We start from the raw sequence: 16,231 nt of genomic DNA on the forward strand, positions 1-16,231 counted from the left end.
CATGAAGGTGGACCAATCAGGGACCAGAGGTGGGGACTTCTCTCTATATAAGTCAGCTCCCCTGTGTCTCAGAGAACACTTCCTTTTCACCAAATACTGGAGACTTTGTTTTTCTGTCTGGAACTGAAACATTGAAGCTGAAACATCAAAGATGTCTCACTAGACCAGAGCAGACAGAGGAGAGCAGAGCTGTCTACCTGGAAAAGGGCCTTCTCACAGCCATGCTGTTCCTCAACTGTGCTGTTTCATAATTGACCTATGATGCTATTGAGCTGTTTCACAGCTTTGCTGTTCTCACAGTTGTGCTGTATCACAATTGAGCTGTTCGCACTGAGTAAAATTTCCTTCACCACACCCCAATTTGGCCATTCTTTTTGGCACTGAATTGTTTTCAATGACCATTAGTCATTGAACAGCTTTAACATGGGAAAGCTTAGGTTGAAACTGGTCCCCTTTGGTGAATAACTTATTTGTTTTCTATCAAAGAATGCAATCTGGATGAACAGAGCCTAAGGGATGAGATCAAACATACCTAAATATATCTGAGGACAGTGTAGGGAACATCTCAAATCCAAGGGACACCAAGCAGACCTCAGGGAGGGCACTTGCTGGTGGAAAGGCCTGGTGGGTATATAAACAGATCATTCGGAGAGGCAGGCCTGGTTCTGGAACACTAACCTCTGGTCTATTTGTCAGGTAAATTCCTCTGTGATGTCAGGTGGGAGAGTTGAGGCATAATGGGGTCAGGGACAGGGAAGAGATGGAGAGGACTGAAAGACTCCTCATTCAGCCGTCCCATAGCCATCCAGCCAGGTGCAGCCTCTGTCCTCGTCCACCTTTGTGTCTTGGCGTTATTGCGCCTCCCTTCTGTATTGCAGATGAGTGATATATCTGTGATTTACCACTGAGTGCTGCTGAGTGAGAATCACAATTTTGTAGGTTCTTCGTGTTTGCCTAGGTATAGAGAAGGAGGTAATGTGGGACCCGAGGCCTGGAAATGCAGCCAAAAGTGTCAGTATGAGCATATAGGGAGGAAGCAGTATGGCTGAAGGGGATTAACTACTTCTCCTAGGGAAGGCCACTTGGGATTTATAGTTTATATCACTACAGTTGCTGTGAAGGTGACAGAATGGAGAGGGTGACTCTATCTAGTGACCCATCTTCCTATTGGGCATGGGACTCTTTTAATGCCTCTAGATGTTTGCCTGAGGCTGTGGCTGGCCCTCCATCAGCATGGCTCTCTAGTGGGCTGTGTATGGCTCTACTCTCCTACTGTCCTAGACCACAGCCATGACCCAGAATGGGGCGAGGTGGGGAACCTCAGTGCCAAGTGGTGGGGCTTTGGCATAGACACTCAGACTCCCTTGGCTCACCTCACTCTTTCCCATGTTCTTAATTCCTCCATCTCCTTCCATTTTCATACACATCCATCCTTTTTCTTGTTTTCCTAATATTGAGTCTGAAGTCTTTAAAACATACAGAAAATCGCATGATACTAAAACAATTACTAGCTCTGTGAACTCTTATCAATTTGCCATTTCATTTTAAGAAAACCTCACAGGTGGTTGAGCCCCTCCACCTGTGAACACCTCCATCTATTTCTTCTCTAGAGGTAGCCACTATCTTGGGTTAGGTGTGTGACCCCCACATTGCATATTGAAGTAGTCTTTATGTATACACCAAACACTAAATAGTACAATTTCGCATGGTTTTAAACTTCTTAACACTGAATGAAACCCTTTTCAACTTGTCTTTTTTTTTTTTAATGAAGGCTTTTTGAATTTTTTATGTTTATATATGTCTTGATGTATATAGATAGTGTAGATGAAAAAGGGGCCACATACTAAACCTGACATGCTCAGGGTGGCCCTGTATGACAGGCCTTACAAAATCAGAAACCAAAGTAACCACACAAGGTGATCTGAACATAAAAATTCCTAACTAAAATTAGGTCATGGTGAGTGGTCACTTCCTAGGCCTGTAGCTTCCTTGACAAAGGTCAATATTTAATTTCGAAATTGTCTATTGTCTTTGCGCATCTAAGATAACATAGTTATGAAATGTCAGAGTAATCTTTTCCAGATTCTTAGAAGGCACAACCTCAGGCACTAGACCATGAGACCACATTGTTATCTTGTTGCCCACATAATGTCTCTGTGTGCTATAAATGTTAACTATCCTGTACCCACCAATGTAAAAGAAGTATACACCTCTTGCTTTACTTTTTATCCGATCCAAGAGATTTCCTTGCTTTGCTTTCTCCCACCCTTTTAATCTACTACCAATGAATTTCATGTAACCACCCCTTATGTCTCCTCCTTTGATTCTAATGTATAAAATAAGCTGCAAAACTGCCGTTCTCTGGAACTTTTTCTCAATCCATTGTGATTTTGCTTCCTGGAAACTGTCATCAGTTTGGCTCAGATAAACTCTTATAAGACTCTTTCTTAGGCTGAACGTTCTTTTGTCAGCATCCAGGTTCATTAATTTTAACTGCTGCGTAGTAGTCTATATCTTAATCCATTCTCCTATTGATGGATAATTCGGTGCTTATAATTTGGTTTTCTTAAAAAAAGTGGTGCAGCAAATATTCTTATAAAGGTGTCCTTGCACCCACGTACAAGAGTTTTTTAGAGTGCATATCTAGGAGATCTATGTATTTTTAACTCTACAAGGTATTGCAAATTGCTCTCCAGAGTGGCTCTGTGAACAATACTCCTTCAGCAACATATGGAAGTTTCTGTTTAACCATATCCTCAAATTTTATTTGGCATTGTAGACTTTTAAAATTTTTTCCACTGGGATGTGTGTAAAATGAGATCGCCTGATCGTTTTCTCTCCCAAGGCTCCAGTGATTCTAGAAAATCCACCCACAGCCCGCACCCAGTCACACATAAAGAAGATGGATCAAGCATGGAGGACGTGGCAGGCCTCTGTTCTTCTGAAGTCTTAAGTATTGGGAGTGCACAGAACTATCTGCGGGAATTCCTGCTTTATCTACACTCTTTTGTTACCAAACTCTTTTGTTTGGTAATCTCTCCCTGACACAGGACTTTGGAATACTAACACATAAGCCAGTGATTTCTAAATGTGAAAATAGCTCCATCTTGAATGTCATAAGCCACTTAACAAATTTAATTGATGGCCAATAAGCAATTTAGTTAAAACTTAACCTGCCCAATGACCGACTAGATTTCCTTCTCAAGCCTAATCTTTCTCCAGTTTATCTAATTACTGAAGCCCAAAACTTAGGCATTGTCCTTGATTCTTCTCTTCCCACCACCCCACATTTAATCTATTAACTTCTATCAATTTCTGTCAAATTGTTCCTGGATTTCCCCCCTTTCTTTCTAATTCACTGCTGCTACCTTGACCTTGGTACAAGCCACCATCATCTCTTGCCTAGACCACTGCATTTGCCTTCTAACTGGTCTTGTTGCCTGTCCTCTTGCCCTTACTAATCATCTCTAGCCAGCAGCCAAAGTGATCTTTCTAGAACATAAAAAAAATAAAATGTCATTCCCCTACTTAAAGCCCTCCAGTGGTTCTTAGTGTAGAAAACTTAAATTCAAGGATACTGTGATCTACAAGTCCAGTGAGGTGTGGTCCCTGCCTGACTCTCCTTCCATATGCCTCTGCAGCCTCTGGGACTTTGTGTGGAGAGCTCTTCCCTCGATCTGTTCATGGTTTCCTTGTCTTTCGGGGCTCCACCATTTCCTCAAAGACCTGTCCTGACAGTCCCACCCTATCTACAGTTTCTTCCTACACTGCCACACTAGTCCCTTTTCATTCTGGAACTTCTCAGTGCTCAGTGCTGTAGTTTGCACCTCACCAAAATATTATCACCAGGATCTGTCAACCTTATTCTATACTCATAGTGCCTGGCATGAAGTAGGTAGCCATAAAGTTCTGTTGAATTAATGAATAAATAGATGGAATCAACCATTTAGAACAGCCCAGACAGTCAAATAAAGTTTCTCCCAGAGTCTGGGTGGAATAAAGGCTGTTTGAGGCAATAGAACATTTGTCTTTAAGTAGAACAGAGATTCTCAAACTTTTTAGTGCCAGCACCCCTTTACAATGTTAAAATGGAGGACACCAAAGAGCTTATGTTTGTGAGAATTATATCTATAGATACTTGCGGTATTAGAAAATAAATGAAACGTTAATATGTTTGTTTATTTAAAACAATAATCTGTTACATGTTGATATAAATAATATTAACAAGCAGTGGCACACTTTGAGAATAGCTGCTCTACACATACAGTGCCTAGTTATTAGCATCAGGAAAGATTTTGTTGAATAAGTGGATAGGTGGGCTCAAAAATTTTAACCAAACTTCAAGGTCAGATGTAGCCCCCTCTCAGCATGTGGGTAGAAGTTACAAGACACCAGCCTTTTGCCAGACAAGGCCACATTTCTCCCTTTATTCCCTTCATAGATCACCCACCCACCCACTCACACACTCCCAGTGACACGCAGCCATCTCTCCCTTTTTCCCTAACAATTTTTTTTCTCATAAAAAGCAAAGAAGAAAATGAGAAAGTTAATGTAATTAGAAATTGGTTTTCCAGGTGTCTTTGTCTTTAAAATATGTTTATCTCTGTAACCAGAATAATGAGCGTATAAATTTTAATCTAGGGAATTCCTTTTGAGTTTTCACTTTGACGATATAAACGTTGAGGCCTGCTTTTACCAAAATTTTATTCTTTTTTGTATTCAAGTTGGGAAACCAAACTGGATGTCATATTTTTCTTAGGGCAACACTGAAACCTAACTTCTTCCTCTTTCTAAGAAGAAGTTGCTCCCTCCCTCTTTATTTTTTCCTCTGGGTAAAGGAAGTTCACAGAGCTAGGATTTAAAAAAAAAAAAAAAAGTGGTCATCTCTGTGCTCCTATTGAAGTGGCTGGAGCTCCCCAGGCTCTGGGCACGCCTCCTTCACTTCCTGACGTCACACTATTTTTATCTTTGAATAGCTCATTGACACAATCGCCTCGGAGATCGGAGAACTGAAACGGGAGATGGTGCAGACAGATGTCAGCCTGGAAAATGGCCTGGAACCCACTGAAGCCCACAGGTGACAGAGGCAATTAGGCGCCAAGAGTGAGATGGGAGCTAAGTGAACCCTGTTAGCTGCAAGGACTACTATTTCGGTGGCTCCTCAAGTTGGGGAACTAGGAGTGTGGTGGCTGTTCCAGATGAAGCTCTCTGTAGGAGGTGGGAGAGGCCTAGGAATCAGTTGTCTGCTTGTTTTAATCACTTTGAAGGCACTTGAACTTTACATCCTCTCAATTCCTCCTGGCACCAGAACCCGGAAACCTAAAGTTCTCTCTGCCATATCTACCTACTCACAATGATGGAAACAATAACGCAGCGGATCCTCCGTGTGCAAAATAGAACTCAGTGTAGCCCGTGTCAGTCTGCAGAAGGTTTAAAGGGGAGCACTAAGAGGATGGACTCATTTTGCGTTCTCAGGTCAGAAAACCTCCAGCACTTACCACAGCCTTTAGCCTGAAATGCAACCCAGAGTATTATAAATTGGATGTGATTGTAAATGATTAAGAAAGGGGAGACAATATACTCTGCCGGTTAAGCAAAATATGTTGTGCGCTTATTGCATGGGATCAGAATAAGAAGTAAGGGACTGGTCTTTATCTGGACAGTGGGGGTGCAGAGGTCACGGTGGGGGTGGCAGGTTGGAGGAGATTCCTAGATGTCATAACTCATTACTAACAAAGACAACAGAATATACTGACTGCTAACCATGGACACTTGGTGCCTGGGAGGCCATATTATTATCGTTTTACCCCTTTTCCCGGGAAATGGGGTTGAGGCTGCCTATGCAGCTTGAGGCTGTCTGTGCAGTGAGATTCTCGGTGTTAGTTTTGCTTGCAAGTCATGAGACAGGCAGGAAGAGTCCTGCAAAAGCAGGAGAACCAGCTGGTTCTGGTTGTCTAGGCAAATTTCAAACCAGCCAGACTTGTTTCCTGCCATAGACTGTGGGGAGAGCAGGCAATCCGAAAGAGGCACTTTGCAGCTGTAACTCCTATGTCTCTGGAGGAAATATATTCTCCCTTAGCTATAGAAATTTTGTGTCTTCATTTCCTTCTCTACAAAAATGACAGGGGTAGACCAGATGGTCCCCAAGCTACTTGCAGCAGCACTAGACATTCTGTGATTTCTTTTGACCTCAATATGAATGATTTAGATTGGTTAATTTTTTTCTCCATAAACTAGACATACGCACAATGATTTTTGATTAGAGACTTTCCACCTCACATTCAGAGTTGTTCCAAACCTTATGGAACTTTAACTAGGGGATTTCTCTTTATCCTTTGCTTTACTGAGGTAAAAATAAATTGAGAGTCCAGGTCGATGACAAAACAGTAAAGAGCTTTAGTAGCACGGATTTCACCCACATCCAGGAAATACAATACTGCAATATGGACCCCAAATTCCACAGAAGACAGACACGGCCCCTCCCTGCATATGAGCCACAGGGGAAATTAGGTTTGCTAGAAGAAGTGAGAACCTGGTAGAGGCCATCAAGGTCTTGATCTCTGAATGCAATGGGTATTGGAGTAGGAGAGCTGGGCCATCATTTAATCTTTAACATCACTTTTAGTCTTTTCAAATTTAGGAATGATTATACCATTCCACAATAACTTTATTTTTTTAGATTAGTATAAATTATTCTTGAATGCTGTGTTGGTTAACACCAAATTTATGAAACTTCAAAGGCATTTTTCTTGTCATTTTTTTAATGAAAAGAGAAAAGGCAATATTGTCTTTATTTAACAATGTATACGATATTTACCACATGTCAGTCGCTATTCTTGGTGCATTACAGCTACCAACTGATTGAATCTCCTAATTACCCTGTGAGGTAAAGCTTTGGTATGGCCCTCATTCTGCTGATGTGGGACCCAGATTATGTGGTTAAAGGTCTAACTAATGAGGCTGCGGCTTCTGCTCTGGGGTCTCTCACTGATTTTTAGGAGTGTCGAGTGGTGACTTTGCTTTTAATTCCTCCATTTTTCCCAATGATGTCAGGAGGGCCAAATATGGAGAGGTAGGATAAGGAGCATTTTGCTTTGTTTCCATGATGAAGACAGAGCAGAGCTGTGGCTATGGGGACACAGCAGGTGAGCCTGACACAGAGCAGCCCTGAGGGGAGAGGAGAGAAGAGGACAGAAGGCATTAGAGGAGCAGAGCCTCCTCAAGAGAAACCCCTGGAAAGAAGCAGTTGGCCCTTCGGGACCTTGGTTGAGCACATTCTGGTGGCTGCACAGATGGCTTGCAGTCACCTTCCTTTTTCGCCTCATTCTTGGTGTGAGTTGTGAACCTAACCATAGTAACCAGGAAGTGTTTGTGGTTTCGTCATTTGTTGAATGCTGGATTGAGGCACGCTAGAGCTCTAGGTTAGGAATCACTATTCTTCCACCTGTGTTGACTTTTGGTTGCTCCTTTGTGGTTAAGATTGAGATCAGCTTGAGATCTGTAACCTTTTCTTGTGTCAAGGTCCCCTTCTAAGAATAATATTTTAAATGCATGAAGTAAAATATGTAGGAGGACATGGGGGAAACAATTCTAGTGAAATACAATGATCAGAATTTAAAAATATGTGGTTTCATAGCATAGGTACTTCTTTATTAATACATCAAGTAATGAGGTCTGGCAGTGGGTCTAGGAACTGCTGTCGCCTGGAAACAGAGAAGAGCATAAATAATCTTCTGTATCGACAGTGAAAACATCTAGAGTTTTGTTGTTCACAAAGTTTCAGCTGCTGAAGAAACTACTGAGGTTTGTTGTCTGCATTCAAAATGGGAGGAGATGAATTTCAAAACCAGGTTAGTGAAAGTGCAAATGTCACTTTTTTCCATCCAGTAGTCAATGCATACTTCCCAGCTCACCTGACCTATTAGCATGATCTGACGCAGGTGATCCACACTCCCTTCCTGGGATACTTGCCTAGCTTGGCTTCGGGGACGCCATGATCCCTGGTTTCCTCTCAGCTCACCTGCTATTGCTTCTAGGCTCCTGGCTGGTTCCTCCTCATCTCCCTGACCACCTAACCCTGGAGCACCCAGAGCTCAGGCCTTGAGCCTCCTCTCTTCGCACCTCCCCTCTTTTCTCTCCCAATAACCTTGAGCAAGATACTTAAAAATCTCTATGCCTCACTGTCCACATCAATAATAGAGCTGTGCCTCAGAGTTGTTAGGAAGATTAAATGAGTGCATAGCAGTAAAGGACTTTACACAATGCTGGCACATGGTGAATATATTGTTTACGGAAAGAATTCTTTAGAATAATTTCCTAGGTAATCCCATCCAGTCTTGTGGCTTTGATACCATCTGTGTATTGGTGATTCTCAACTTACGTTTCTAGGCAGGCCCTCTCTCTGAATTCAGGTGTTTGCATGCAGCTGCCCACTCAGCCTGACCTTTGGTATCTCAAACTTAAAAAACCAAGACTGAACCTGTGATTTCCCTTCATGAGGAAACCTGCGCTTCCCTGGTCTTCCCTATCCCAGTAACCATGCCTTCAGGTGCTTAGGCCTCACGGTCATCCCTGATACCTCTCCTTCTCCCATAAATGTCCTCTCATCCATCTCTAAATCCTTTAAATTAGATCCAAGATCGGACTACTTCTCACCAGCATCACTACAGTAGACCCCTGCCTGGTGCCTCTGCGTTCATCTTTTCCACTCTCTCTGGGCTGTTATCTAGTAGTATAGAGAATGATCTGACTTTAGTTAATTTAAATCCAACTCACGTCACTCCTGTTCAAAGCCCTTTAGTAGTTTTTCATTTAAAACCAAAATCACCACCATGGCTTTTGAGACCCTACAGGATCTGACTCCTCATATCACCTCTGTTTCTTCTCTTACAATTTCTTCCCCTTCATCACTCTGCTCCAGCCCTACCAGCTTCTTGCCAATCAGGCTCCTACTCCCAGCCTTTGTATTCACTGTTCTCTCTGCCTGGAATGCCCTTCTTCTAGGAAACATTCACCCTTGAACCCTTCCTTCCTTCTGTCACCTTAGCTGGCTTTATTTTTCTTTATAGACCTTGTACAGATCTAACATATGTATTATCTTGCTTAACTGTGCATTTTTTGCCTCCCAGCACTAGAAGGTAAGCTCTATGAGAACAAGGGTTTGGTCTGTGTTCAATGCTGTTTTTTCAGTGCTTAAAATAGTGTCTGACGTGTAGCATCCATTCAATGAATATTTGTTGAATGGGCAAATGAAGATGTCAGCCCTATGGAGATTCTAAAAGTATCTGAGCATCAGAAGCCTCTTGCAGAAACAAGACATCACCCTTATAAAGCAATTAAGGGACCCCAGCCAGCACGCAAAGAAATAAGAAGTTGAAAATGTGTGATAGGCCATAAGCTTCCTTCCTAGAAAGGAAGAGGGACCAGAACCCCTTTTCCCTACATTCCAGCCATGCTTCCTCTATCAATTCTGAGTTATGGGCTGTTGTAAATGTTTGCCAACAGAGTATCAGCTGATTAAATCTACCCCATTCCCTCTGCTAGTGTTTTTACCAAAAGGAAGCTAGGAGAAAGATGAATTTCTTGTGCTTTCTCTAACTGCTGTTTCTTATTTTCAATCCTCCTCACTCCCCCCAACCCACAAACACTAAAGTATGAGAAAATAAAGGCTTTTTACTTTCCTCTCCCTCCCCCATGACCTCACAATCTATTTATGGTTGGGGGAAGGGTATGTCTGTTTTGGCAGGCACCCCATGCCTGAGGTAAGCTAGTGCTCCACCTTCATCACCACGTTGACCCATCATCACCTGTAGGCTGAGACAAATCTTCAAAGATTCCTTTGTCCTCAGGTACAGTAGAGGGATCAAACAAAACAACTTCATGAAAAGAGGCTCAGGCTAGGTTTGCAAGCTCCCTGAGGATCATGACTAGACTAGGTCATCGAAGGCTGTGTTGCCTTTGTTTACCTTCTTATTCTATTTTACCTCCCACAATCCTGTTTTTACCTCACTGGTACATTCCAGCCTAGTGACTCACTGGGGACATCCAGCGTCCTGACACTCCCTCCCTCCCCAAATCAGATGCACAGAATTAAAAAATTCCTTGGCCAGCTCTGCCTAATGCAACAGTGTAGCCATTGGTCACCACCATTGTCCTCTTCTGGAAGGGTCTGTTGCCTGGGAAGTTTTCAGCGTCCCAGCAGCTATGCCCAGCATCGATACAAAACCACAAAAAGTTCAGGCTGCCAGCCCTTGGTAAGACCCTTCACTTCTTCATTTGCTTAGAGGTTAGAACACAGGATTAGAAGAGAAGAATGGTGGCTTACAATCTGGGGAAGAGATGCCTACATTCCACTCTAGTAAGTCTCTAGTAGCATACTGTGATTTTATTAACTGCTCTCTGGCCTTCTGAATGAAACCCATTCTCGCTTAGGGCTGCTTTTTAAAAAGCATCTACTGAAGTAAAACATGATTAAGAAAACGCACCCAACTAGATGAATTTTCACAAAGTAAACATATCACATAGCATCACCCAGATCAAGAAACAGAACATTTTCAGCACCCCCAAGTGCTCTCTTCTAATCACTGTGCACCCCAAGGGTAGTCACTTTCCTGACTTCTATTACTAGAGATTAGTTTTTCCTGTTTTTGAATTTTATATAACTGGAATCATGCAGCATATGTTCTTTTAACTCTCACTTCTTTCAGTCAACATTTTATAAACTATTTTATTGTGTGAATACAACACGATTTATCCATTCTACTGTTGATGGATATTTGAGTTGTTTCCAGTTTGGTGCTATTTTGAATAATGCTGCTGTGAACATTCTTGTGCATGTCTTTTGGTGAACACTGACATGCTTCAACTAGGAATATAGTAGTGGAATTGTTGGGTTGTAGGATGGTTATATAGTAAGTATTAGTAAATAGTGCCCAAGAGTTTTCCAGAGTCACTATTTCAGTTGTACTTCGACCAACTGTGTGAGAGTCTTGAATGCTCTGTTCTCATTTACACTTGGTATTGGCTACTTTTTCATTTTAGCCATTGAGATGAGTGTGTGGATTTAGAGTTTCTGAAACCATGATGCATAAAGACCTCTATGTTGTGACTCAAGTACTTATCTCAGTGCTATGGGACTCAGGAATGGGGACTCTTCAGTTTTAACAACATCATTTTGCAATTTTCACACGTCTAAATAAGTTCAAGGCTAACGTCATGGGAATTCTGAGCCCACAGCCAGTTCACTGGGTGATATTAATAGAAACCATAAATTTATGGAGAGGATTATTTGGGGGGAGGACATGAAAAGAGAAAATAATATAGAACTTATGAGGAGAGTATAAATACATATGTACCTTTTATTATTTATATTTCTGCTTATGAATCTTAGATCGTAAACTTGCAGCAGAAAAAAGCTGCCAATGAATTTCTCCCCATTTCTTAGATACTTTTGCTTTACTTTGTTCAGTACTTACACACAGAAATACTCAACATCTTGTGAATTGATTTCGCCAAGGCCATTAGCTGCATCATAACTAGGAAATGTATACACCTAAATTTGATACAGCCATTTTTGGAATTTAAATTCTTTTAAACTCAGAATTCATTGGCATCCAATACAGTTTCGCATATTTAAAAAATATATGTTCTCAACTTTAGTGACTTCAAACATAGAATTTAATATCACTTCATATTATTCCTTTCCATCAATTCCTCTTGAAATGTCAGATACAAAATGATTATTCCTCATTGATTTATACCCCTTTTTACTCTTCTGAAAATTTTGGAGAGTGTATTCAAGAGGTTATTAGGAAGCAAGTTCGAGTCGATGCAAAAATCATTTTGCATGTTGTCTTCTTACACAGTATCTGTATCACATGCACTGTTAGGCAGCGCTGGAAACCTGCGTATACCACAGGTTCAGGGCTTGGAGCACATCCTAAGATCCCACAGCAGCTAGGAGCAGACCACTGTCCTAGAACAGTCACACCCGTCAGAAAGGTTGATATTCCTCTTTTTCTGTGAGTGCCGGTCTGTTCAGCAGAACGTGGATTCCTCACAGTCATTTGCTACAAAACATTAGGCACACCATGCAGTATCTTAGACCCCATGAACAAGGTCTTTGGTGTTATCAAAGTTTATAGTTTCTTCTTACATATGATCTATTTCTAAGAATTTTAAATGCACGTTTCCACTGATTCTTGGATAGTTGTCAGTGCCCGCCTGTTCACATGCTTTCTCAAAGAATGTCTGATGGGAAACAGGCTAGAAAAGCTCTTTGACTTGGGTCAAGGTTGTGTTCCGAAAGACAATTGAAAATCCATTTATCTGAAACACCCAAGTAATACCATAGACACAGCTGTTCTTTCCTTCAGTGGAGGCAGTCCTTGTGGGGTGCTTTGGTGGCAGTGGAGGCAGGGGTGGTGGTGTCATAGTTTTGTTCATAATAAGAGGAGGCCAAGTGGTGGAAATAGTTTTGCAATAAGACATATTCCTATCATGCCCATTGGGGATATTCTACTATGACTACCTTGATCAATTTCTCCTGTAATCCTTTAAGGTGTTTCCTGATTTTAAGGCACTGCAAGTGTCTGGAATATGGTTTCAAGGAATTCTATGAGATTAACTAACTCTTTGCTCATTCTGTCGCCAATGTAGAAACAATTAAGTTTCACTTAAAGAAAATATTTATTGAGTGGGTGCTATTTGCCAAAATACATGGACAGTGGAACCTGTAAATTTACACAACCCAAGGAAGAAAAAATTGTAAACTAATATCATATAATGGAATGAGGACATAATAGAGGAATATACCAGATGTCCTGGGGACCTCAAGGAGGAAGTGGGTAATTGCAGGTAGGAGGTGGTTTTAAGAAAGATGAAACTGGTCATTAACCTTAAAGAACAAAATGCTCCAAATAGCTGTTTGGTCTGTCATGACTGGTGATATCTGTTATATTGGAAAAAGTTTTTTAAAAGAACATATAAGATTTTTTTTTCTTTCTTTTCTTTTTTTGATTACCAAAGTAGAGCATGTACATTGAGGGAAAAGCACAAAACAAAAATATAAAAAAGTAAATATTGCCATGAACTCACTCCCTGAGATAGAACCACTTTTGATTGTTTGCTCGATAGCTATCTTATTTCTTTGCCTTGCTGTGTATCCTTCCATTGTTTTTCTATGCGTTTAAATGGTGGATCATGCATGATTTTATTGATTTACGAGAGTGTTTTTGATCATCCTAGAAATACACATTGTGTCCTAGAAATTGATTTCAGTTTTGTTGAGGGGGTAGTGCCTTCCAATTGAGTGGCTGTCTCCTTGGGCACACAGAGCTTTCACAGTGGCATCTTCTAGAGTTAGATATATTTTACTATTTACAGACCTTGCCTCACTGCTATGTTGGTAGTTGATTCTGCCACGAAATACCTGCTTAGTTAGAATGTAGTGATTTAGTCCAGCTGTGAAATAACACCACTGTAACCCAGAGCACTTAAAGACCAAGAACTGCAAATTTACGAAATGCTTGCCTTTCTGTGAAGCCTGCTGCATGCCACTGCTCAGGCTCAAAGGTCAGCAGGCCAAGACTTAGAGCCGCCTGGCTCCTTCTCCTCCTGTTTTCAGCTCCAAGGGTACCCAGGACAACAGGTTCTTTGTTTCCATTTCTCAGTTTTACAGGAATGAATGAAGGCCCCTGCCAGCGTTGGCTCCGTATCTGCCCTTTTCATCTCTAGCTGAAAAGTCCACAAGAGGAAGTAGTTCATAAGCCAAAAAAAAAAAAAGTCATCAAATCTTTCTCCTCTTGTGAAAATGGCAGTGTCTCCTTCCTTCCCAGAGGCGGACACATGTTTTTGTTCCCATTTCTGTGTTGTTCTCTCCTCCTAGTCCTCAGCAGATACAGCTTAAAAATCACCAAACGCCCTAAAAGTTTTTCACAAAAATCCTCCTGTGACATTCTTACAGGAATCTTTTTGAGGAAGTCAAGGCCCCTTCCCTCAGAAAGCAGTGTCCTTTAGCCACACAGGAGTAAAGTTCACAACCCAAAATACATTAGTCATTTTCCTTTCAGAGTTTAAGGGGACAAAGAGGCCCCAAGGAATTAAGATAACTTGTGTGTTGTAGGTAAACTGCACAAGTCAGAGACTTGGTCCCAAGCGCAATTTTATTAATTTCTAGAGTTTTGACCTCAAATGAGATAAATTGGATGACTTCTAATATCCCTCACAACTCAGATAAATAGGCCAGGATTCTTAAAAAAATATCTCCTCCCCCAGGGCTCTGCCCATCACTTTTCCCATCTTGGGTAGTGGGTAGGTTTCCTCAGCTTACGTAGCAATTTATCAGCTATAAACTGAGAAATTGGCCAGGGCCTTACACATAGCCAGAACAAATTTGGGCCTTCCTTCTTTTCCTAACTTAAGTATCACAGAGTAGGCATTTAATTCGGCTTCTTAAATTCTAAAGAAGTGTTTTCATGATTAAATGTGTTAAGAAGTCATTGGGCATCAACTACTAGGTATTTTTGAAGTTGAAAGTTTTCTGGGAAATTTTTGTTGGCTATATGTTATCTATGTGTTTAACAAAAATTGGAACTGTGCTTTTGCCAGAAATTTGTATCGAATGGATCTCTTTAGTATTAGCTGTTTTCCTCTGTCTACATCAGAGTCCTTCTACTAACATATTTTCCGGAAACCATTAATTGCAGATCCATGACTTCTCTTCCCCCAGTTCCAGGAAGCTCTTGGTTCATCTTCCACCAAACCTGGCATTTAGGGTGTGTTTGCTTTCCCCTTGATACACAGACAAGGATCTTCTGCTCCAGGAGCAAGGCCATAGTGGACATGGGACTCCAACTACTGTCTAGTCCTTAATTCTTGAGACGGCCCCTGCACTGGCATCTTATAGCTGGAAGCCTGAGCCCTCCACAGTGCCATGTTCTGGGCTGCACCTGCTTGCTATGGCAGCTGGTTGAGGCAACATTGTGTGAAAAGGCCCTGTTGGTTGGGGCATAGTCGAAGGCTCAACAACGGCTGAATGAGGAAGGTAGGCCTCAGAGAGGCAGAATACACGTGGAAATTTCAATACAGAAGTATCAAGAGAAGTAGCCTTTCATCTTTTCTTTTTTCCATCTGAAAGTTGAGGATGACAAGCACCAGAGTTCAGGTTGGGGTAGGACCCTAATGATGGATAGAGACTGCTTCAGCTATAAAGACCTGCCAGGAGCCATCGTCCAGAAGGTTTCCATTAAACTGACAAAACAAACTTCAGAATGTTGTTTATAGACTAGTATTTGTGTCCTAGAACGGAAACACATTGCCTTGTTTTCTTTTTTTGAATTTCTAAAAATTAGGGGACAATGAAAGGGACATTCTGTAAACTACTGAACAGAATCTTTACTCATGGTTCCCAAGGTGTTCCAGATTCTTATGTAATCAGTTCTTTTCAGGTTTTGTTTTAGTATCAGATTCTCTTTTTTTCTTTCTTCCTTCCCTTCCTTCCCTTCCCTTCCCTTCCCTTTCCTTCCTTCCTTCCTTCCTTCCTTCCTTCCTTCCTTCCTTCCTTTCTTTTTTAAATGAGAACCTATCCTTAGAGACAGGGAAACTGAGGCTAAACAACATGTAGTGACAGGTCAAAGCCTCACAGGAAGAATCAATGAGGCTTTGATTCAAGTCTGACTGCAAATTTAATTCCCTTTCTACCAAACCACTGAAGAGTATGAGGCTGAGAGGAAACTAGAATTGGGGTTAACTGTATGGAAATTCTGCTATGCCTTACAAAAGTTAGCGTCTTGATATTGATGCATTCGCATGTGCAGGAAATGGTTGGTTTTGACTCCAGGTAAATCAGAATTCGTTGATAATTGACTGCTAAAGCCCCCTTTAGTGTGGGCGTGGGGTTCCCACTTTGGGTTTTTCCATACCTCACTTGGTGTACCTTCCTTAACCAAGAGCAGCTCTCCTGCCAATACTGTTTACCCCTACCTTCTGCTCTCAACCAGCTGGTGCAGATCAAGCTTTTTTGTTGGAACCTAAATCTCATTCCCAGTGTTGGAATAAGGCATTCTGCATTTGGGAACCTTGAATGGAGTGCTTATCACCATTGTCCTGTGTTGGTGGGCATAGAGTTAAAATTCTGGGCTAAAACTCAGTCTTGACTTTTATACCTAAAGCTACTCCTTGCCAGTGGTTGGGAGATTGGAGGGGCTCTCCATAAATTCATGAGCAATGAGGT

General features: G+C 41.5%; 1 protein-coding gene across 20 annotated transcripts in view; it reads left to right on the forward strand.

Moving 5' to 3' along the window:
* The window catches only part of LOC105299145 (ras and Rab interactor 2), a 192,655-nt gene that overhangs the window by 134,737 nt on the left and 41,687 nt on the right, over positions 1-16,231 (forward strand). For 8 of the 20 annotated variants that reach the window (XM_023537695.1, XM_023537694.1, XM_023537692.1 and 5 more), the window contains one exon: positions 4,977-5,077. The exons of 11 other annotated variants lie outside the window; for them this stretch is intronic. In XM_023537695.1, the coding sequence (XP_023393463.1) occupies positions 4,977-5,077 (101 nt within the window). Of the gene's footprint in view, positions 1-4,976; positions 5,078-5,308; positions 5,476-16,231 lie in introns of all 20 variants that reach the window. One more of the 20 variants, XM_023537712.1, reaches the window with a different exon arrangement.

This window comes from Pteropus vampyrus, unplaced genomic scaffold (genome assembly GCF_000151845.1).
Source record: "Pteropus vampyrus isolate Shadow unplaced genomic scaffold, Pvam_2.0 Scaffold7, whole genome shotgun sequence".
In the NCBI taxonomy this organism is placed as follows: Eukaryota; Metazoa; Chordata; class Mammalia; order Chiroptera; family Pteropodidae; genus Pteropus; species Pteropus vampyrus.